General features: G+C 42.6%; 1 protein-coding gene across 2 annotated transcripts in view; it reads right to left on the bottom strand.

Moving 5' to 3' along the window:
* The window catches only part of prkcz (protein kinase C, zeta), a 118,466-nt gene extending 94,892 nt beyond the window's left edge, over positions 1-23,574 (bottom strand). For both annotated transcript variants that reach the window (XR_011037224.1, XM_068326184.1), the window contains exons 1-4: positions 22,694-23,574; positions 8,615-8,736; positions 3,932-4,021; positions 2,645-2,695 (exon numbers count right to left, since the gene is read on the bottom strand). Coding sequence is in view for 1 of the 2 variants with exons in the window: in XM_068326184.1 (XP_068182285.1) it covers positions 2,645-2,695; positions 3,932-4,021; positions 8,615-8,736; positions 22,694-22,740 (310 nt within the window). In the remaining variant the exon portion in view is untranslated. The remainder of the gene's footprint in view (positions 1-2,644; positions 2,696-3,931; positions 4,022-8,614; positions 8,737-22,693) is intronic.
* Positions 23,575-24,222: the final 648 nt, after the last annotated feature.

The following is a 24,222-nucleotide window of genomic DNA, read 5'->3' as shown; positions in this document are numbered from 1 at the left end:
ACACATACACTCACTCCTACGGGCAATTTGGAACGGCCAATTAACCTGAAGCACATGTTTTTTGAGGTGGGAGGAAGCCGGAGAACCCAGAGAGAACACACACAGACACGGGGAGAACATGCTAACTCTGCACAGAGAGGGACTCGAACCCAGAACCGCCTTGTTGTGCTGCAACAGTGCTACCCACTGCACCACTGTGCCGCCCTATTTATATTTCAATAGTCAATTATAAAAAGAAAGTTCATTCATAATTCTATGGTCAGTGAAAAGAAGGTCCATTCATAGTTCAAAAGTAAAAGGAAAGAAGTCAATCCACACTTAGCAGTCTATGAAAAAAGATCCATCCACAAACATCCAGGGAAAGCAGCAAACAGCATGAGAGAGAGGAAGAGCGGGTGGCATTTACAAAATAATAAATGAACTGTTCTTTAAAGTGTGTTGCAGTGGAGTCTGGGAAGAGCTCAGTGACAGGAGAGAAAAGAAAATCATTCAAGAAAGGCTGTCAGGGAGAGAGAGATTGAATTGAACTTTCTGTGTCATGTTACCATGGCCTCAGATTTGGCCTTTCCAAGGAACCATCACCTTATCGTGGTGGAGAGATTTGTGTGCCCTAAGGATCCTGGGAGCTATGTTGTCGGGAGTCTTGTACTCCTGGTAGGGTCACCCAAGGCAAAACAAGTCTCAGGTGAAGGGCCAGACAAAGAATGGTTTAGAAGATCCCATGAAAGTACGAGAAGGGAAACATGTGACCCTGCCCAGAGGAAGCCCGGGACCCATGTCTGGACCCATCGTTCTGCAGTTTTTTTGTCATTATTAATTCATTTTGTGCATAATTTTTACATAATTATTTTATTTTATTGGTAATATATTGATTAAAGCAACAAAAAAAATTTGAAGAGCCGTTCGGGAGCCGAAAGAACCAGCTCTTTTTAGTGAGCCGAGCCAAAAGAGCCGGTTCTCTAAAAAGCCGGAATTCCCATCACTAATAAAAAGTAAGTGCTGAGCGGGAGTTGAGAGGAGTTCTGGATTGTTGCTTATTAAGGCTGGACACCAAAATTAAGCTCACCATAAGAAGTCTGTGGTTTTCATCCTTGCCTACATTACACAACACCGGGGGTGTCACAGTATTAAATACGATAATATCTAATATTACATCTAATGTAATCTAATAAATTAGACCAATATTGTTGTCTGTACCATTTTGCATTGTTAACTCAGTGAGTGACAGGTGTCTAGCCAATGATGCGATAAGGTTCACTTGCGCTACGCAGCCAATCAGAGCATTGGCGTTGCTGCATGTGCGCCCTGCTTTACTCGCCGTGCAGGTCAGCTAGTTAACAACTGGAAACAAACGGGCAGCGACACATCCACTCACCAAACCAAAGTAAAAAAGAAATGCGGTTCTTTTAAGATGGAATGGCCGGCAGAGAACATGTGTAGCTGCAAAAAGAACAAGCTGTGAAATTGGGTGAGATTTTTTCTTTTTGAGAAAGCTCACAGCAAGAAGCAGACAAAGCCATTAACCTGGACAAAGTGTACAACCACGTGAAAAAGAAGGTGAAATTTAAGTCAGATTCTTGCATATTCTAATAACATTAAGACCATTTTTTTATTTATAGATATTATCATTAAATACTGTTACTACTAGATAATTTATCGGTAGTAGAAATGCTAATAAAAAAGGGAGTAATTAGATATTTTACAGACAAAGAGCTACAGGCATATACACTGTATCACAAGCAACAGCTCACATCATTCTGCAAAATGTGACTGTTTTAATGTGAACAAATTGTTATGTCTGAAAGGTGTATATGTATTATTTCTTCTAGAACAGGACCCTGAGCCAGGCCACATCTGAACCTCACCAGCCAAAGCACCTCTCTTACCAAGGCCAAAGCAGGACCCTCACATATAACATACTACACTTCTAATGAAGAACAAGATTTCTGTCTTTTTCATTTCAAGTGGGCCAAATCCCTTATATATAAAAAATAAACAAATAAAAATTGGTGCTGTTATTTGATTCTTTTAATAAGCCATGTATCTTGCTATGATCCAAGGTTTTGAACAAGGGCGATACTGGTGCGTGGCCACAGCATGCACTTCTTATGTTGCTCACAGTCATACGCAGTTCGCTCAGGAAGCTTGTGTGTTTGCCCAGACACATGAAAAATTAGAGGGAACATTGCTTAGGAGTAGTCAGAATTCGAAAAATAAGAACAGAAAACCTCCGATTCAAATTCATTACAGTGTTGTCCATTCTTCACCCTTTAACACTTAAGCAGATAAAAATTACAAGTCTGTTCCTGCAGTTCCTGAACTATCAGAAACTACAACCCCAGGTCGATTCTTTGCAAACAGAAACTAAGGCTTAATTAAATAAAACATATTTCGTGGTTCCTCCCTTTATGTGATTTTTAGCAACATTAGCAACTGAATTACAACTAATTTGAGTTTACCTGATGTAAACTAAACCAGCCAACTAAGAGCTTGTATCAACATGGATCATACAAGAGCAAGAAAACGTGTAAAGCATGGGGGCTCATTCTACATACGATGCTACACCAGATCTTAAAAATTCATACTAATACTGCAGGAGTCCTACGAGGGGAGTAAAGAGGGAAAGCAGAGCTGATTTACTCACTGTTCTCTCCTGGGCAGGGTAAGCCAGGCTGCTCCGGAATACTTGGGAATACTGCAAAATATAATTTCACAGATAGACGGTGGTTTAATATCAGTATGGGCAGGGTTCATAAACGTTTAAATAACCGTAAATCAGCGGTCTCCAACCTTTTTTGCGCCACGGACCGGTTTCATCTAAGGCAATATTTTCACAGACCGGTCTTCATTTGCTAGATAATAGTTAATGACGCCAGGACAGCTGTAATCTAATAATAAATCATCCACAGTGGTTTAATGTAAAATGCAGATATCAACAGACAGTAAACAACCTTTTTTGTCATAAATTGACAATCAACATTTCTGTAAACTAAATAATCTTAAGAAATAATTACATTAAAAACTCGATTCAAGTGACTGCACTGTTGAGGTTTATTTTGAAATATAGCGACATTCAATCAGTGTATTCAGCGTAGGTGAAATACTCATCATTTCCAATAAAAGGGTGGACAAGTCAATAAAATAATAAGAATTGAAATAATAAGAATTAGTGGTTGGGGACCGCTGATCTAGGGGTAACGGGAGACAATGACACCTGAACTGTGTTCCGGACGTTCGGTCTACTCCTCGATTTGGTACCGGGTTGCGACCCGGTGGTTTGGGACCACTGACGTAGATGGATGTAACAGAGAATTGGGAAATTTTTCAAAATAAAACATCTTTCAGACAGAAATAAATAAAACGGAAGTAATGTAAATTATTTTCTCTTTCTGTGCGGCCCAGTACCAAATGGCCCACGGACCGGTACCGGTCCGCGGCCCGGGGGTTGGGGACCACTGCCGTAGATAACAAGATAAATAGATTGCAATCTCGATCGCAGATTCCTTAATCGCATGTGGTTCCTGGAACGCAACACTAAATTTCCTTCTAGCTGAGTGATAGATATGAGAACACACACACACAGGGTGCAATTTGTCAATCAAACAGCAGGTGGGATTTTTTTTTAATGATGAATATGAAATATTCTCAGGCATGAGTAGGAACCTATGTTGGCCGGATTAGGTTTCTGCCCGGAAGCATTAACAGTTTTTTGATCCCTGACCACTGAAAGCTGAAGTCTGAATGTTTTGCTATTGATGTTCACCATTGGTTGAGTTAACTGAGAAACTTACTGGAAATAAAAAATCAAGCATAAAGGGACGTGTCAGACTTTTGTTTACCAGGAAGTGCATAAATGCATCATTCACATCAGTGTGGTGGAATACCTCAGTGGATTAAAACTTGGATTAGCTTGTAGAAGGATCTGACTCACCATGCAACAGCAGTCCAGACCTCTTGGTTCGACTGTAAAGACGAAGTGCTTCCTGTAGTTCCATTTGAGATGAGATGGTACAAGGGTCCCCTAGAGACATAAACACAAACCATCTCATCAATGTTGAGATTTTTTTATCTTAAGTTTTTTAATACTATATACTATATTTCCCCCTCATTCATCCACACATATTTAAACAGGCTGTAACACACACACACACACACACACACACACACACACACACACACACACACACACACACACACACACACACACACACACACACACACGCACAAGGGTCCTATAAGCATGAATAATTGAAAAGAATAATGGTAGAGTAGTGGACAGCTACATAGCACCCAACAAGCTCCTAGTGGGGGTCGGTGCCTTGCTCAAGGACAATTCGACAGTGCAGGAGGTAAACTGGTACCTCTACAGCTACCAATTAACACTCCATACTAGAGTTATTTGTAAATTTCCTAGTTTGGGATCATAAAGTGTATCTATCTATTGATCTATATATCCGCTACACATTGGTCTGTTCCCCAAGCCAAGACCCCGTGGACTGAGCTACTGCTTCCCAATTTCATCCACTTATAATCGTAGTTGAATGACTGTGGCACAGCCTACATGAAATGAATGAAAACATAAATCTCTTATCTAGTGTTTACCATTCTACGAAACAGACACATCTCCAGTTCTACCCACGTCTCAGCGGATTCTTGATCAAAATATGGAGCGTGTGTCTACCACTACACACTGATGGGACTGAAAACATAAGCAGAAGAGTCACTAGTCCATTAAGTCACAACAGGCATCATATGCTTGTGTTTTTAACAAGTCAACTGTTGTACTGAGCGCCTGAGATAAGGACTAATTCACTAATTGAACTTTGGTTTTTGTATTGACTACTCTCTCTGGACCTGGACCTAAGGTAAATTCCCTAAGCGAGGGAAATGAGTTATAATTTACAACAAGTCATTAGGTCTTAAAATTATTTAAATTGAAGGTCTGGCCACCACTTTGCTTAAAAAAATGTTAATAAAGTTTTAGCCCCTGTTGTGAATTATGAGTGGGACTTTCAAGCTACAGTTTTGTCTCCATGCTTTGACATGCACAGCTGTACTTTGCAGCTATGCACAGGTATGCAAATCAAATTACTACTTTGCAATAGTCACACCAGCCCAACTCCGGTCCAAGATAGATAGACAGATGACTGACGGACGGACGGACGGACAGACAGACAGACAGACAGACATCCATGTCCCTATTCCCGGCTCCACCACCAATCACACAATCACACGAACCACTAGCTGTGGAGAGGGGGGTGCCCGCTGGAAATCCAGCACCATCTTCTTCCGTTGGCATTACTCCAGCAGAGTAGTGTGAGCATCTACCACCAATGTCCTGTACTCCCCTTTCTCACCCTCCCTGATGCATGCCACAATTGCAGTGTCATTGTAGTACTGCTGCGTGTACCATGCATCCAAGGTATACTGGAAGTTTGTAGTGTAAAGATAAAGAGAAGGGGAGAGAGCACTGTTTCTTGTTGCGCCTCCATGCTGCTGGTTACCTCTAATGACAAGCAGGCCCCCATACGAGCATACTTGGGTCTGTCTATCAAGTAGCTGGTGATACAGCTCACAAGGGGAGGCGTGCAAAGCCATGGAGGCCAGTTTATCCTCTCCCAGGTGGGAGAGCACATAATGGAGGAGGTATAAGCCAGCGACATCAACCCCAACCTGGACTTAATAGACAAACTGGAGAAGGTCCATTGTGCCCTGCACCTGGGGCACCCTGAGCTCGAGCACCGGTTGCTCCAGGGTCTTCTTCATGTGGGAAGCACAAAACCCAACACCAGTGAAGTTTGCACAATTCATAAATAAAAACCGATTACAATGCTTTGCAAATCCCTTTCACCCTATATTCAATTTAACACACAGCAAAGACAAGATACGTCATGTTATAACTGGTAAACTTTGTTATTTTTTGCGAATATTAGCTCATTTGGAATTTGATGCCTGCAACTTGTTTCAAAAAAGGTGGCGCAAGTAGCAAAAAAGACTGAGAAAGTTGAGGAATGCTCATCAAAAACTTATTTGGTACATCCCACAGGTGAACAGGCTACTTGGGAACAGTTGGGTGCCATGATTGGGTATAAAAGCAGCTTCCCTTAAATGCTCAGTCATCCACAAAAAAGGACGGGGCGAGGGTCACCACTTTGTGAAAAAACGCATGAGCAAATTGTCGAACAGTTTAAGAACAACATTTCTCAATGAGCTATTGCAAGGAATTACGTATTTCATCATCTACGTTCCATAATATCATCAAAAGGTTCAGAAAATCTGGAGAAATGACTGCACGTAAGCGGCAAAGCTGAAAACTAACATTGAATGCCCGTGACCTTCGATCCCTCGGGTGGTACTGCATCACAAACTGGCATCACTGTATAAAGGATATCACCACATGGGCTCAGGAACACTTCAGAAAACCACTGTCAGTAACTAAACCACTGTCAGTTCATTGCTACATCTGTAAGTGCCAGTTAAAACTCTACTATGCAAAGCCAAAGTCATTTATCAACAACACCCAGAATCGCCACCAGCTTCGCTGGTCATCTAAGATGGACTGATGCAAAGTGGAAAAAGGGTTCTGTGTTCTGACGAGTCCACATTTCAAATTGTTTTTGGAAAATGTGGTCGTCTTGTCCTCTGGACCAAAGAGGAAAAGAACCATCTGGACCGTTATAGGCGCAAAGTTCAAAAGCCAGCATCTGTGATCGTATGGGGTTGTATTAGTAGCCAAGGCATGGGCAACTTACTCATTTGTGAAAGCATCATTAATACTGAAAGTTACATACAGGTTTTATAGCAAAATATGTTGCCATCCAAGCAGCGTCTTTTTAATGGGTATTTCAGCAAAACAATGACAAGCCACATTCTGCTCGTGTTACAACAGCGTGGCTTCATAGTAAAAGAGTGCGGGCACTACACTGGCCTTATATATGTGTGTGTGTGTGTGTGTGTGTGTGTGTGTGTGTGTGTGTGTGTGTGTGTGTGTGTGTGTGTGTGTGTGTGTGTGTGACATGGGCCAACACTGGGACAGTGTTCTATTTTTAAGTTACAAAGTTTTTGTCCAATCACAATTCAGCTAGCTTATGGTGCCAGGTTGAGTGAAATCTGCCCATGCCCGTCAGAATCTAGAATGCAGGAGTCCCTGCACTGTGAGAAAACAGGAACATATAGTTAATAGACCGATGTGATAGTCAATCAGATCATGAATTGGATTTCTAGGACCTGCTAGCTACCCCACTTTGTCTTGATATGTACGTGTCCCATGATTGCATACTCTGAGAAGACGGTGCTATGCAGGCGCTATGCAGACGCACATTTGAAGAGAAGCTCTTGTGAGACAAGGGTCCGATTCCTGAATGAGCTAACCTGTTCTAGCTAACCTGTTCTTGCTAACCTGAACTAGCTAACCTGTTCTAGCTAATGGAGTGTTCTTGAGGAAAGAAAGGAGAATGGATTTTGTGTTTAAATAAGCCGTTTGAACAGCTGCTTTGGTGAGTACAAGCATTTTATTTATTTAATCTTGCATATTTAAGAGACTTGTTTCATTATAACATTGTGACTGCTGGAAAATCACCTGTTTTATACACGATAGAGGTGATGCAACATCTAGTAGTTTGTTAGTATATGTCTGTATTTCAGACATATACTAACACATGTCTGAAATACAGACATATACTAAACACATCAGACCTGAACGCTACATTGGGGACGGTGGTGGGGACCACTAACAGTATTATGGTATGTTTTTATGCAAGTTTGACTAAGTAGGACATCAATGAAGGCTTAGGTGTAAAATGCACGGCCCGCCACTGCCATTAGCCATGTATCGGAGAACACAAACAAGCTGGTCTCCCAGTACTGCTGCCTAGTCCTGCGCAGTGCTGTTGGTTCGTCCAACTTGTTGGGAAAAGAGTTGACATTCCCCATAATAACAGAGGGGATGGAAGGTCTGGACCGTCTGCAGCTAGTACCTCTAGCCATTAGCCTCGTCTTTTCAATGTGTCCTGCTCGATAGCCATGATATCTCCGCCGGACTTCAACCGGGTTACGGTCATGTATTCCTGGTTCTCCTCTGACCCTCATGGAATACTAGCCTAGTGCAAAAAGACCCACATAGAAACACTTGCAGAAAGCAGAGGAAAGCTCCAGCCTGCTTGTGCATGGGCACTAATATGGACATTAGTGGACACTGGTTCCAGATGTAGTAATTAGTAACAGAAAGTAATTTTTATACAAGAATTCTTTTTAAAAAGCTGAGATCATGGTAATCTTTTACTCAAACTTTTGTTGGTTAATTCTTCAATCCATTTTATTTTAAGTGGAAGATTTGATGACCTCCCCTCCAGGCATTCTACAGAGGTTATTGGCACTGAACTGGGTTATTCATGATCATAAAACCCATGTTGGTGGACATCACTGATGTGTTGACATGAAAATAAACCTCTCTCTATGACATTACTATTCATAGGGCATTAACCCTGCTAAGTCATGAAAGGAAGCGCCTAACTACCCCAATGTGCAGAGTGTTGCATTATAATGACTTTTGAGATTTCTGGAAAAAGCAGGACAGACAGAGCATACACAGTGGTGAAAAATTTGCTTTACCCACCTTCATCATCTATCCACTTGAGCGTGATCGGCTGCTGCTTGGCAACACTGCACATTGCTCTAACCTCCTCGCACAATTCCACAAAGGTTAATGTGGCTGGAAGGTCTGTGATGAGCATGTCCCTGGATGCATAAAACAAATAAAAAGAGAGTTAAAAGTACCTGTTAAAGACTCATAATCAGCCCTTCCTTTCGAAAATGTTGAAAAAAAATGCATACAATGTAGCCACAAGAGGGCACAAGTTAGTGTCTTATTGTACCGGTCCCAACCACGGATAAATGCAGAGGGTTGTGTCAAGATCCGATGTAAAACTATTGCCAAATCAAACATGCAATAAAATCTATGACTTCCATACCGAATCGGTCAAGGCCTGGGTTAACAACGACCGCCATCGGTGCTGTTCACCTATAGGGTGCCGGTGGAAATTGGACTACTGTTGGTCGAAGAAGGACAGGAGGAAAATTTGTTCGTAGGAAGGAGAGAGAAGAGGAATACCAAGTAGGGGCGTTGAATGTTGGTACTATGACGGAAAAGGTAGAGAGTTGGTTGACATGACGCAGAGGAGGAAGGTAGACATACTGTGTGTCCAGGAGACCAGGTGGAAAGGTAGCAAGGAGAGACGAATACGAGCAGGGTTCAAGTTGTTCTATCATGGTGTAGATAGGAAGAGAAATGGAGGAGCAGTTTATCTTGAAGGAGGAGTTTGTTAGGAATGTCCTGGAGGTAAAAAGAGTGTCGGACGAGCAGCGGACCCCAACCTTTTGTGCCACGGACCGGTTTCATCTAAGACAATATTTTCACAGACCGCCCTTCATTTCCTTGATAATCATTAATGACGCCAGGACAGCTGTAGTCTAATTATAAATCATCTGCAGTGGTTTTATGTAAAATGCAAACATCAAAACACAATAAACAATATACCTGCGGAGGTATGGAAGTGTCTAGGAGAAGTGGCAGTAGTTTCTGACTGAGTTGTTCAACAAGACCTTAGATAGTGAGGAATTGAGGAGAAGTGTGCTGGTGCCCATTTTTAAGAACAAGGGAGATGTGTAGAGTTGTGGCAACTACAGAAGAATAAAGCTGATGAGCCATACAATGAAGTTATGGGAAAGAGAAATTGAACCTAGACCAAGGGCAGAAGTGAGCATTTCTGAGCAGCAGTATGGTTTCATGCCAAAAAAAAGAGTACTACACATGCTGTATTTGCTTTGCTGATGTTGATAGCGAGGTACGGAGTAGGGCAGAGGGAGCTGCATTGTGTTTTTGTAGATCTGGAGAAAGCTATGACAGGGTGCCCAGAGAGGAACTGTGGTATTGTATGAGGAAGTCTGGAGTGACAGAGAAGTATGTTAGAGCGGTGCAGGACATGTATGAGGACTGTAAGACAGTGGTGAGGTGTGCTGTAGGTGTGACAGAGGAGTTCAAGGTGGAGGTGGGACTGGGTCAGGTATCAGCTCTGAGCCCCTTCTTGTTCGCTATGGTGATGGACAGGCTGACAGACAAGTTTAGACAGGAATCTCCATGGACTATGATGTTTGCAGATGACATTTTGATCTGTAGTTAGAGCAGAGAACAGGTGATGAAGCTAGAGAGGTGGAAGTTTGTCCTGGAAAGGAGAGGAATGAAGGTTAGCCGCAGTAAGACAGAGTACATGTGTGTGAATGAGAGGGACCCAAGTGGAAGATTGAGGTTACAAGAACATGAGATCAAGAAGGTAGAGGATTTTAAGTACTTAGGGTCAACAGTCCAGAGCAATGGAGAGTGTGGAAAAGAGGTGAAGAAGCGTGTACAGGCAGGAAGGAACGGATGGACAAAAGTATCAGGTGTGATGTGTGATAGAAGAGTTTCAGCTACAATGAAAAGAATGGTCTACAAAACTGTGGTGAGACCAGTGATGTTGTTTGGTCTAGAGACAGTGTCACTGAAGAAAAAACAGGAGACAGAGCTGGAGGTAGCAGAGATGAAGATGCTGAGGTTCTCTCTGGGAGTGGCCAGGATGGACAGAATCAGAAATGAGTACATCAGAGCGACAGCACATGTTAGACGTTTTGGAGATAAAGTCAGAGAAGCCAAACTGAGATGGTTTGGACATGTCCACAGGAGAGATAGTGAATATATCGGTAGAAGGATGCTGAGTTTTGAACTGCCAGGCAGGAGGCCTACAGGAAGATCAAAGAGGAGGTTTAAGGATGTCGTGAAAGAGGACATTAAGGTAGTTGGTGTGAGAGAAGAGGATGCAGAGGACAGGGTTAGATGGAGGTAACTGATTCACTGCGGCGACCGTTGAAGAGAAAAGCCGAAAAGAAAAGAAGGAAAAAAATACAGTGGTACCTCTACTTATGAAATTAACTGGTTCCGTAAGAAATTACGTAAGTAGAAAATTTCTTAAATTTTCCATGCAAATGCCCTAATCCGTTCCAAGCCCCCCAAAAATTCCAACATAAATGTTTTATAAAGCATAAAAATCCATCAAAACATGTGACAAATACATGTTACAATTAGGTTATTACACAATAAATGAGAGTTGTGCATAATGTAAAAAAGAATAGAGTAAAAAATAAAATGATGATCATTTACCTTTTAACTGTTGTTCTCATTGTTTTTTGCCCTCTTTGGTTCATGCGCTCCTGCCTCACCATGCCGAAAAACATGGTGAATTCCTGTCCTCCTTTTTAACTTCTCCAACCACCTACGCGATGACTTAAACTCCTTAAACTTCTTTTGTTTTAATAACGTGGCAATTGTAGATGCATTACTGCCATATTATTTGGCGAGATCAACCAAACGCATCCCTTTTTCATGCTTTTCTATCATCTCTTGCTTTGTTTTAAAGGACAAAAAAACTATTTTCTTCATCTTTTCTTTTCCTCTTTTCCCCATCACGTCGTTGGGATCCGTAGCGAATACTCAAAAAGTTAAAACTGAATATTTGCGCAAAACTATCAGAACACCTCATGGGTCGAGAGCTGAATGAGAGGACCCTGCATAAACACCGATCTAGCTCCACACAGAGGTCCCTCTTAGCCAATGGGATGCCAGGAAGATACTAGGTAATAGCCAATGGCAGAGCAGCTATGAGAATGTTGCGTTCAGGAACCGGTGGGAGCTGCGAGTATCAGCCGATACTGTATATTTACCTTATGTAAGTCGAAATTTCTTTCGTAACTAGAGGCAATATTTTCCATCCATCCATCCATTCTCTTCCGCTTATCCGGGGTCGGGTCGCGGGGGCAGCAGCTTAAGTAGGGAAGCCCAAACTTCCCTCTCCCTAGCCACTTCGTCCAGCTCCTCCGGGAGAATCCCAAGGCATTCCCAGGCCAGCCGGGAGACCTAGTCTCTCCAGCGTGTCCTGGGTCGTCCCCGGGGCCTCCTCCCGGTAGGACGTGCCCGGAACACCTCACCAGGGAGGCGTCCAGGAGGCATCCTAACCAGATGCCCGAGCCACCTCATCTGGCTCCTCTCGATGCGGAGGAGCAGCGGCTCGACTCTGAGTCCCTCCCGGATGACCGAACTTCTCACCCTATCTCTAAGGGAGAGCCCGGACACCCTGCGGAGGAAACTTATTTGGGCTGCTTGTATCCGAGATCTCGTTCTTTCGGTCACGACCCACAGCTCGTGACCATAGGTGAGGGCAGGAACGTAGATCGACCGGTAAATCAAGAGCTTTGCCTTTCGGCTCAGCTCCTTCTTCACCACGACGGACCGATACAGAGTCCGCATCACTTCAGACGCTGCACCGATCCGCCTGTCGATCTCCCGTTCCATTGTACCCTCACTCGTGAACGAGACCCCAAGATACTTGAACTCCTCCACTTGGGGCAGGATCTCATCCCCAACCTGGAGAGGGCACTCCACCCGTCTCCGACTGAGGACCATGGTCTCAGATTTGGAGGTTCTGATTCTCATCCCAACCGCTTCACACTCGGCTGTGAACCGTTCCAGTGAGAGTTGGAGATCACGGCTTGATGAAGCCAACAGCACCACGTCGTCTGCAAAAAGCAGAGACGCGATACTGAGGCCACCAAACTGGACACCCTCAACGCCTTGGCTGCTCCTAGAAATTCTGTCCATAAAAGTTATGAACAGAATTGGTGACAAAGGGCAGCCTTGGCGGAGTCCAACCCTCACTGGAAACAAATCCGACTTACTGCCGGCAATGCGGACCAAACTCTGACATTGGTCGTACAGGGACCGAACAGCCCTTATCAAGGGGTCCGGTACCCAATATTTTCCTGCTGAGAAATTTCGTAAGTAGAAAATTTCGTAAATAGAGACATTCATAAGTAGAGGTACCACTGTAGCATATGCAAGGTCTAGAACTTTGAAAATTATTAATTATTAAGTCCTCAATTGAAGAGGGAAGAACAGTAATCCCTCGTTACTCGCGGTTATTGACTTCCAAGACCACCCATGAAAAACGGAGTTCTGCGATATAGCAATGGACTATTTATGTTATAATTTACAGGAATTTAAACGTTCATGAACCCTTCCCATACTATATTACCTTTTCTCACACTCATATAGACTGTTTAAAAAACTTTTGTATTAAAGACAATTTGAAGGAGGAACCGTGAGCACACACACGGAAGATGTCAGCCAATAGCACGCACATAAGGTATCACGTAACTACCTACTAAAAATTTGCAATGTAGTGAAGCTGTGCATCTTGAAGCACAAATAAGCAAGGGATTACTGTAAATGGACTGCAACAACCTAATAGTTTGGAAGGATTCTGATACAAGACAAATGCACAGAAAGAACTGTGACATCTCATTGCGTGCATGCAAGACTTGTGGTGGAGTGATTGGCAGCCACAAAGCACCAAACTAGCAACTTGTGGGGGATGGGGTCTTGCTCAAGGGCACCTTGGCAGTGCTTTGGAGATGAACTGTCACCTCTCCAGCCACCAGTCCAACCTCCATATTTTTGGTCCATGCTAGTCTAGAACAGGCCACCCTCCAGTCCCCAAGCCAAGACCTAGAAGCCTGAGGTCCTGTCGCTCCAATTAGTTATCAAAAACAATGGAACTCAGTGGGTTAGTTTGCTATTCATTGTGTCTAGAGAAGACAAAATTCAAATAGTTCATTTATTTACTCGCAATGAGAAACTGGTTGGCTAACACTGGCTTCTTTGTTCTTTTCCTTTCGGCTTTTCCCTTCAGGGGTCGCCACAGCGAATCAATTTCCTCCATCTAGCCCTGTCCTTTGAATCCTCTTCTCTCACACCAACTACCTTCATGTCTTCCCTCATTACATCAATAAACCTCCTCTTTGGTCTTCCTCTAGGCCTCCTGCCTGGCAGTTCAAAACTCAGCATCCTTCTACCAATATATTCACTATCTCTCCTGTGGACATGTCCAAACCATCTCAGTCTGGCCTCTCTGACTTTATCTCCAAAACCTCTAACATGTGCTGTCCCTCTGATGTACTCATTCCTGATCCTATCCTTCCTGGTCACTCCCAGAGAGAACCTCAGCATCTTCATCTCTGCTACCTCCAGCTCTGCCTTCTGTCTTTTCCTCAGTGACACCGTCTCTAGACCAAACAATATCGCTAGCCTCAACACTTTGCTCCATTTTGCAACCATTGCTCTGGACTGTTGACCCTAAGTACTTAAAATCCTCCACCTTCTTGATATCTTCTCCCTGTAACCTCACTCTTCCACTTGGGTCCCTCTCATTCACACACATGTACTCTGTCTTACTGCGGCTAACCTTCATTCCTCTCCTTTCCACGACAAACCTCCACTTCTCTAGCTTCTCCTCCACCTGTTCCCTGCTCTCACTACAGATCACAATGTCATCTGCAAACATCATAGTCCATGGAGATTCCTGTCTAACCTCGTCTGTCAGCCTGTCCATCACCATAGCGAACAAGAAGGGGCTCAGAGCTGATCCCTGATGCAGCCCCACCTCCACCTTGAACTCCTCTGTCACACCTACAGCACACCTCACCACTGTCTTACAGTCCTCATACATGTCCTGCACTGCTCTAACATACTTGTCTGCGACTCCAGACTTCCTCATACAATACCACAGTTCCTCTCTGGGCACCCTGTCATAGCTTTCTCCAGATCTACAAAAACACAATGCAGCTCCCTCTGGCCTTCTCTGTACTTCTCTATCAACATCCTCAAAGCAAATACTGCATCAGTAGTACTCTTTTTTGGCATGAAACCATACTGCTGCTCACAAATGTTCACTTCTGCCCTTAGTCTAGCTTCCACTACTCTTTCCCATAACTTCATTGTATGGCTCATCAGCTTTATTCCTCTGTAGTTGCCACAACTCTGCACATCTCCCTTGTTCTTAAAAATGGGCACCAGCACACTTCTCCTCCATTCCTCAGGCATCTTCTCACTATCTAAGATCCTGTTGAACAACCCAGTCAGAAACTCTACCGCCACCTCTCCTAGACACTTCCATACCTCTACAGGTATATCATCAGGACCGACTGCCTTTCCACTCTTCATCCTCTTCAATGCCCTCCTCACTTCATCCTGACTAATCTTTGCTACATCCTGGTCCACAACAGTCACCTCTTCTAGTCTTTGTTCCCTCTCATTTTCCACGTTCATCAACTCTTCAAAGTACTCTTTCCATCTTCCCATCACACTACTGGCACCTGTCAATAGACTTCCATCCCTATCCTTAATCACCCTAACCTGCTGCACGTCCTTCCCATCTCTATCTCTCTGTCTTGCCAACCGGTATAGATCAGTCTCTCCCTCCTTACTGTCCAACCTAGCATACAAGTCATCATAAGCTTCTTGTTTGGCCTTTGCTACCTCTACCTTCACCTTACGCTGCATCTCCCTGTACTCCTGTCTACTCTCCTCAGTCCTCTCAGTGTCCCACTTCCTCTTGGCTAACCTCTTTCTCTGTATGCACTCCTGTACCTCCTCATTCCACCACCAAGTCTCCTTATCTACTTTCCTTCCAGATGACACACCAAGTACTCTCCTACCTGTCTCCCTGATCACATTAGCTGTAGTTGTCCAGTCATCTGGAAGCACCTCCTGAACACCCAGAGCCTGTCTTAGCTCCTTCCTAAAAGTCATGCAACACTCTTCCTTTTTCAGCTTCCACCATTTCGTCTTCTGCTCTGCCTTTTCCCTCTTGATCTTCCTCACCACCAGAGTCATCCTACACACCACCATCCTATGCTGTTTGGCTACACTCTCACCTACCACTACTTTGCAGTCACTGATGTCTTTCAGGTTACACCATCTACACAAGATGTAGTCTACCTTAGTGCTCCTACCGCCACTCTTATAGGTCACTCTGTGTTCCTGCCTCTTCTGGAAGAAAGTATTCACTACAGCCATTTCCATCCTTTTTGCAAAGTCAACTACCATCTGTCCTTCTGCGTTCCTCTCCTGGATACCAAACCTTTCACTACAGCCATTTCCATCCTTTTTGCAAAGTCAACTACCATCTGTCCTTCTGCGTTCCTCTCCTGGATACCAAACCTGCCCACAAACCTGACTCACAACACAGTGGACCCGGGTTCGAGTCCCGCTCTGTGCGGAGTTCGCATGCTCTCCCCGTGTCTGCGTGGGTTCTCTCCGGGTTCTCCGGCTTCCTCCCACCTCCAAAAGCATGCACTTCAGGTTAATTGGCTGGTCCCAAAATTGACCATAGGAGTGAGTGTGTGTGTGAGTGGTTGTTTGTTTCTATGTGGCTCCGCGGTACACTGGCGTCGTGCCCGGAGTGTCCCCCGCCTCACGCCCTGAGACTGCCAGGATAGGCACTGGCTACCCCGCGACCTGCGTTAGCGGATTAAGCGGGTTGGAAAATGACTGGATGACTGACTGCCACCACATGGTTTGGCATGCTTATAGACGTCTTCGAAAATGCACTGATGCGTTTACGTGTGGACGGACATTTTTTTGAAAACATTGTCGTGTGGACGGGAATCGTTTTCAAATAGTTCCGTTCTCAAAAAAATCAGTCATCGTGTGGACGGGGCCTCAGGGTCCGCACGTGGAGGGACGTAGACAGCGAGGACAATGACATGTGAAAATTCACGCACCAAGCAGTAGGGCCTGATGCTAACAGCTGTTAGCTCCAGATCGCGGTTACAGTGTCGATTTCACCTTCACTTGTCCCGGATGGCACCATCTATCATTGGAATAGATAATTAATCCACTTCCTTTCTTCTTACCGGCGGTGTTAGTGTCCCAGTCCGCTCGTACGGAGGAGAAGCCAGTTAGTCCGAAGTTAGCGTCTGGCATGTTGCCAGTTAGCCACGTCTCTGAGAACACAAACTAGTTGGTTTCCTGGTAGCGCTGTTCAGTCCTGCACAGCGCCGTAAGGTTGTCCAACTAGTTCTGTAGCGAATTCACATTCCCAATGATGACGGAGGGGACGGAGGGCTTGACTCGCCTCCGGTTAGTGGCTCTAGCCGTTAGTCTAGCCCTTTCAACGCAACCCGCTCAGCAGCCGCAATATCTCCGTCGGAGCTCGGCGGGGATGAGATCGCGTGTTGCTGGGTCTCCTTTCACCCTCATAGACATCAACTCCTCCCTGGAATACACTAGCCTAGTGCTATCCATTATCTTAAGTTAAAATAATACACACAGAAAGATAGAAAAAAATGCAAAATTAAGCACAACAAACTCGCTCAGAGCAGAGGAAACTGCAGCCTGCTCGCGCATGCGCACTAGAATTGGAATTATACAACTAGAACTAGAATTAGATTTCCTTCCAGCTAAAGCACATGTGTCAAACTGCCCACTATGTCTTTTTATGCGGACCATGAGAGATTTTTTTAAATTTAATGATACATAAGTTTAAGTGTAATTTGACTATGAACTACACCTTCTATGATCCACATTAATTCTGAAGTAATCCCAGCAGTAGGCAACAGTGCTTTGATTAGAATGAAATACAGCAATAACAACAAGTACATGACAATTAGAAATCACCCCAAAATGATGCTGTAGTTGTAGCTAGTTTTCTTTGTTGCTAAAGAATTCGTCCAAGAGGGTTTATTTTTGTAGTATTGCATGCTGAGTAGGTGTATCCTAACCAGATAAGACTTAAAAATGTTAGTTTGTAAAGAAACATAATTTCAGACCAAGATAAAAAAGAAGTGGAAGGATACTTGACAACAGCTGGTGGAAGAAATGCATAGTTATCTGTTTTTTGCTGGTTGTTTATGAAAACAAAGACAATACGGCTGTGCAATTTTATACGAGGCGTGATGGCAAAACTCTCATTCACAGAGGAGCTGTTGGTGGAGTAATCCATCAATAAAACTAAATTATCCTGGGAAAATTTAGTAGGGCTATTTACAAATGGCGCACCTATAATTTGTGGTGAAAAGACGGACAAATGAAAGACCAAATGAAAAACAATTACTGATGGCATATCATAGTAGCATCCATCAAGAAGCTCCACGTAGACGGGTTCTGGGAATGGATAAAATAATGTCCATGGTCATAAAGACAGTAAGCTTTATCCAGCCACATTGCTTAGATTACCACCATGTCCAGGGACAAGAAGCAAAGAGATATACCCAATCACACTGAAGTTACATGGCTTTTTGAACTTAAGAAAGAGAGCTCCCTTTTTATGGAAAGTAAAGGAAATTCATTGCTTGAACTGTTGAATTCAACCTGGCTTTGTGATTTTGCTGTTATTTTGTGATGCTGAATTAGTGGCTTCAGAGATATAAACAGGTAACCCCACAAATTTTTGACAAGATCACCATTCTCAGGCTTTGTAATCCTTACCAGTCCTCTCACAGCCGACAATAGCAATCTAGCCCCTCACCTTCAGATATAGTTAATAGAACTTCAAAGTGACAGGTGCCTGGGAGCAAAGTTCTAAGATGTTGAAATCAAAGGCTTTAACCATCTACTCCCCTTTGACATGATGCCATATCTCCTGTGTTCTGTCTTTGCTCAGAAGCACCTACCTGTGAAAGCAGATGTTTTCAATAATGAATGTAAACCACACCGAGCACAGATCCCATCTCACTGATGAAAACCCCCAAGCTAGCTTAGGGGTTGCTCCTGCTCAAAACCTAAAATCAATCACTGACACATGGACTAGGGAAAATGGTATCACACACCTGGCCAGAAAACAAACTGAGAAGTGTTTATGCGACCTAAAATATAACTAATTTTCAGGCAAAAGAGAATAGTTTAATATTTTTTATTTTGCTTGTCACTTTTTACTTTTCACCACTTTTCTGTTTTGCAGGTCAGGAGTAATTTTGAATTTATTTTATTGAGGGAAAAATAGTTAAGTGGCACAGTAGATGTATAACACGAAAGCCTGCAGATCATAGATAGTGGTTGACAATGCTTTTTGGAGACTGAAGGGAAGGTGGCATTACCTCATGAAAAGAAATTAGTGTAAGAAAAGGCTGGTGTCTCTCAGCGATGATATGTGGTAGTGAAGATTGTCTCTGACCAATCTGTGGGTAACAGAGCTTCCACAGTTGCATTTGGTGTCGCCTCAGTTGGTTTGGCACCTCTACAGAAAGGATTCCAAAATTTGCACCAGGTACCACATAGCAGTTTTGTAAATGTCAATGCAGACGAAGCAAACAGAGTCGAGACAAGGCAAGCTGGCATTCAGTGTACAAGAGAAATTAGTATTTGAGAGAATGAGGGTCAACTGTCAGGTTAAAGTTACAATCAATAGATTTCTGAAATCATGAAGAAGTGGAAGATAATCTCAAGTGCAGACATCGTCAAAGGGAGAAGATCAAAACAATGGCAGTGATATCTCCGTCCATCTCTGTACAATTACTATTTTTCAATACTGTAAGGAAAAGAAAAAAGTTTAATATCACATCAGAAGTGGTCTTCAGCTTCCCTGACTTTTAAACAATTTAAATCAGATGTGCTTACTCTTCTATATAAATGGGAATGTGAGCAGTATGAATTCACCTTAAACAGTGCTATGAACAGTTTGAATGGAGACAGGTGTCGGACTGTAATGTGTGCACATTGTGGCCCATGTTTCCTGGTTGTGTTCCTTGGATATTGGAAAGGTGCAGTACAATTGGTTCACACATAGTAAATATGAAAATGATGTCACACACACACACACAAACATTCAGCCAGTCGAGGGTCATAAAGTCATTGGCATATCGCCATTGCCACCAAAGAAATAAAACATTAATGATTACACACTAGTGATGTAATTTAAGATGAATGGTGTTGCAGGCGTCATAGTATCAGTATTCTGATGTATATTTTTTAAGGATGCATCCAGCTCTAACTGGGATCTACAGACCCAACCTGTTGAAGCATAATGTATGCGAGAAAACCTCTCACTTCATAACTACAGCCAGTTCTACGGCTGACCTTTGCACCTGATAAGTGTATATCGTCAAGACACGATGGGATTGGTCAACTCCAAGACCTGCTTATCAAAATCTTGATCTTTGATCCCTCTATACAAAATACTCTTATCAGCTCCAGCTAAAATGCTGTAACGTCCAGTGGGTCACTGGGCTTCCAACTACACAGCTGAATACTCAGGTTACTTTAAAGACATGGATTTGACAAGATTAACCAACCAACCAAGTTGGTTAATCTTGTCAAATCTTATGCTGACAAATCTTGTCAAATCTTATGCTGACTACTTCACTTTTGCTTAACTGTGAAGTAGTCAGTTAACTTTGTTTCAGATGTGGTACAGAGACATATTTAACCCCAGTGTGCAGTGGATGGATAGAGGGATACTTTATTAATCCCAAAGGAAAATTTTCTGTAGTGTATTGAAACTAAAAATAAAATTTACTTTCTTTTAGGTGATAGATAGATGATGGATAGAGGGATACTTTATTAATCCCAAAGGAAAATTATCTGTAGTGTATTGAGACTAAAAATAAAAATTACTTTCTTTTAGGCGATAGATAGATGATGGATAGAGGCATACTTTATTAATCCCAAAGGAAAATTATCTGTAATGTATTGAAACTAAAAATAAAATTATTTTCTTTTAGGTGAAATTACTAAAGCAATTTAAAGGTGATAAGGTGTATAAGGTGATAAGGTGTACAAAACTGTGGTGAGACCAGCGATGTTGTTTGGTCTAGAGACAGTGTCACTGAGGAAAAGACAGGAGGCAGAGCTGGAGGTAGCAGAGATGAAGATGCTGAGGTTCTCTCTGGGAGTGACCAGGAAGAATAGGATCAGGAATGAGTACATCAGAGGGACAGCACATGTTAGAGGTTTTGGAGATAAAGTCAGAGAGGCCAGACTGAGATGGTTTGGACATGTCCACAGGAGAAATAGTGAATATATTGATAGAAGGATGCTGAGTTTTGAACTGCCAGACAGGAGGCCTAGAGGAAGACCAAAGAGGAGGTTTATGGATGTAATGAGGGAGGACATGAAGGTAGTTGGTGTGAGAGAAGAGGATGCAAAGGACAAAGCTGGATGGAGGCAATTGATTCGCTGTGGCGACCCCTGAAGGGAAAAGCCGAAAGGAAAAGAAGACCAAAGCATTTTAAAAAACTTACTTGACAACAGTTACATCCCACCTATTCACAATGTAATGACTTGTGCTGCTGTACTACAAGTATGAACACCACTATTTATCAGATCAAAAGTTTTAGGCCTCTCCTCTATGAATTTGTCTTATCTTCATGAGGTTGGTTGTTAATAAAAAGTTGAAATAACTGGTAAAAAAAAAAACTGTTCGGTTCAGGCCTGGATGTCTTACAGTGCCTGATAGATTTCCCTCTGCAAAGGGGGAGTCCATAATTCTCCTGTTGCACAAACTGCATGTTATATATGCCTGGGTAACACAAGGTAACTTCATTGGAGAAGAGAAGAGGAGTCTGGAATGGACAGAAGAAAGAAACGGAGAAACAAGAAAGGGGTTGAAAACCAAGAATACTAACAACAATAGAAAAAACAGTGACAAATACTGTTCAACAACCACAGCAGTGATGTGACATCAGTATTAATTAATATAAACAACAAAACCCAATGAAGCAGCAGCAAGTCAGTAGTCATCAAACCTGCCATGATCCACGGGAAAACAAGTTGTCCATCTCACCAACAATTACCACAAAGAACCAGAAGCATATCTAGCCAACATTAAAGCAGGGGGAACCACATCTCTGCCTCAGGCCTGTTTTCATTTAGCAGAAACATAAAATGAACTTTGAGCAATGCAAAATGGAATCAGTAAGTGATTAATTTTTTCTCAATAAGTCAGTGGGAGAGGAATCAAGCACAGTTTTGAAAAACCCTTGGAATTTTGAATTTTAAAAGCCACGATCTTGACATTTTCGGCGGTGTTAAGCAAAACTTTCCAGATGGTGCTTCTCTGCAATGTGTTTATACAACAGGATGAAAACCTGTGGCCAAAACATTTTCAATCATACTCCTCTGTTTCTTTGATAACTTATGTTTCTCTTAAAAACATAGTGCTGATAGTTTACTTATTATCTTATACACAGTCTCAATTATAAAAGCATATTCAAAACTAACTTTGTATGTTTTATGATGTCAAAGCAATGTATTGAATGATGTGTATTTCCTCAAATACAAGACAAATAGCTTTCTGATCTATTTTCAACATGCTTCCACTTTTAAAATAGATTCAGGGGTCTATTAAAAAGCATTTGTTCAATGAAAGAAGTTAGATTTCCATTATTTTACAGGAAAATGTAAAAGCTATGAGTTAAAGTAAAAATAATTATGATGACAATGGTCTAAAATAGTAGTAATAATGACAATAAAATACTGTGATAACTGTATTTGGGTGTTATTTTTTTGTGATACACATCATAGTGTGAAAATCTAAACCTGTTGTAGTTCTTGTTATGACTGATGCTTGTACAAGTTTTCCAGGAGAAATATCTGTTGAGCTGGTTCATTTCAACCAATCCAATTTGGTTACCTACCTAAAAGTTGTAGTTAACTCATAATAATGTATTTTATCCATGTATACATTTCACATATATATTAAAATAAACAACAATAGCCTTTGCTGTATTTGTCTTCCAAGCACTGAGTGTCCTGTTAGTGGATCAAGGTGAGTCAGAGATTTCTCAGGTGTACAGGAGGCAAGATCAGGAGAACAGTCACATCAGTACTTACCCCCTGTAGTGTGCTTTCATTTTCACCAACTCCCAGTTCAGGTCCATAATGGATCTGTCTAATGGCAGCACAGACAGTGTTGACTGGTCAGTCCGTGGACGTCTGTAGTTCTCAGTGTTGGCTGGTCAGACCATTGATGTGTTTAGTTCTCAGTGTTGACTGGTAAGACCGAGGACGCCTGTACTTCTCAGTGTTGACTGGTGGAGGTCTGTTGTTCTCTCTGCCGTTCTCCAGCGATGGGGGGGGGGGGTTACGGTCAGCTTTGGACTTGATGTCTGCTTGGAGAGAAAAGTTGTCGCGTTGCGCTGAAGTTTCGTCTGGGTTCGTGTTCCTCTGCTGAAGCGCTGGTCACATTAATCCACAAGGATCAGTTTCCGGCTTCGTGTTTCAAAACAAAAGTCACAGGACTGCGAGAAGAGCGCTGTAGCCCGCTTCAAACTGGGGGCGTGGATTTTAATTTGAAAGTGAATCGTCTCTCTCTGAAGACTCGGCTGTAAACTTTGGCTACCTTGATGCATTATATCTGACTTTACTATGGTTACCGGAATCCAAACTCACCTGCCCCAGAATTTGTACCGGTGCGTGTCCTCTGGTCCGTTGTGTCGTATTTGCGCAGAGATCAGAGTGGACATCGAATGATCGTGGCTGATTTCCACTGATAATGACATAACCTGGTTGTTAAAAACGTCTTTCGTGCTTAAATAAATAAATAAATCACTCTTGTCTTCTAAGGGGCGCATCCAGGCCAACAGTCACAGCAACGCCACCTAATGGTGAGGAAACACACTGACACTCTGGTGAACAGGTCCGGACTGCACGATGTCTGTCAGAGTTTACCAATTTAGGGTTCTATCAGTATAACTAGGACTGTTCAATCATGATATCACCTCCACCACTTCTATAAAAGTTGTACCAAATTATCCAGAAGCAGTAATTGTTATTTAATCTCACCTTGATCAAAAAAGCCTTTCATCCTAACTTTTATCCAAACTTCATTAGAAAAAACTATCAGACTGTAAGTAGAGAATGTGAACACTCCAGACACACTGTTTTAATGAAACATCAAATCAACTTACATCCAGACCCCAATGTGTAAAGTACAACTTGCATAACAATGGACATGAACAATAAAACTCCTTTATTCCACGAGAAATTTTCCAATTTCTTCTGTTAACACTGACCAATCTCTCAATTGAGTGCAGAACCTTCTTTTTAAAAGGGACATCTGCTTCCGGTCAGGACAGATTGAGGTCTGGACTTTGATAAGTCACTTTATGGAACGTGAATCTGAATCATACCTTAGTAGTTTTGCTTAAATGTCGTGATTGTTGTTTCATTGTATAACACATTTTTGGACAAAATCCCTGACTGATGGTAGGAGATTCTATTTTTCTTTTCTGAGCAGAGGATTCCTTTCAGCAGCTCTCCCATGAATACCATGTCAGTTTACTTTTTGTATGATTGTAGACAAATGTACACTTATCAAAAATGCTCCCAAACAAATCTGCAACTCTCTAGAGGTGTTGTGT

Source organism: Antennarius striatus, chromosome 2, assembly GCF_040054535.1.
Source record: "Antennarius striatus isolate MH-2024 chromosome 2, ASM4005453v1, whole genome shotgun sequence".
Classification (NCBI taxonomy): domain Eukaryota; kingdom Metazoa; phylum Chordata; class Actinopteri; order Lophiiformes; family Antennariidae; genus Antennarius; species Antennarius striatus.
Note: the sequence above shows the minus strand (reverse complement) of the source record. Positions and strands in the feature narration are given on the sequence as shown.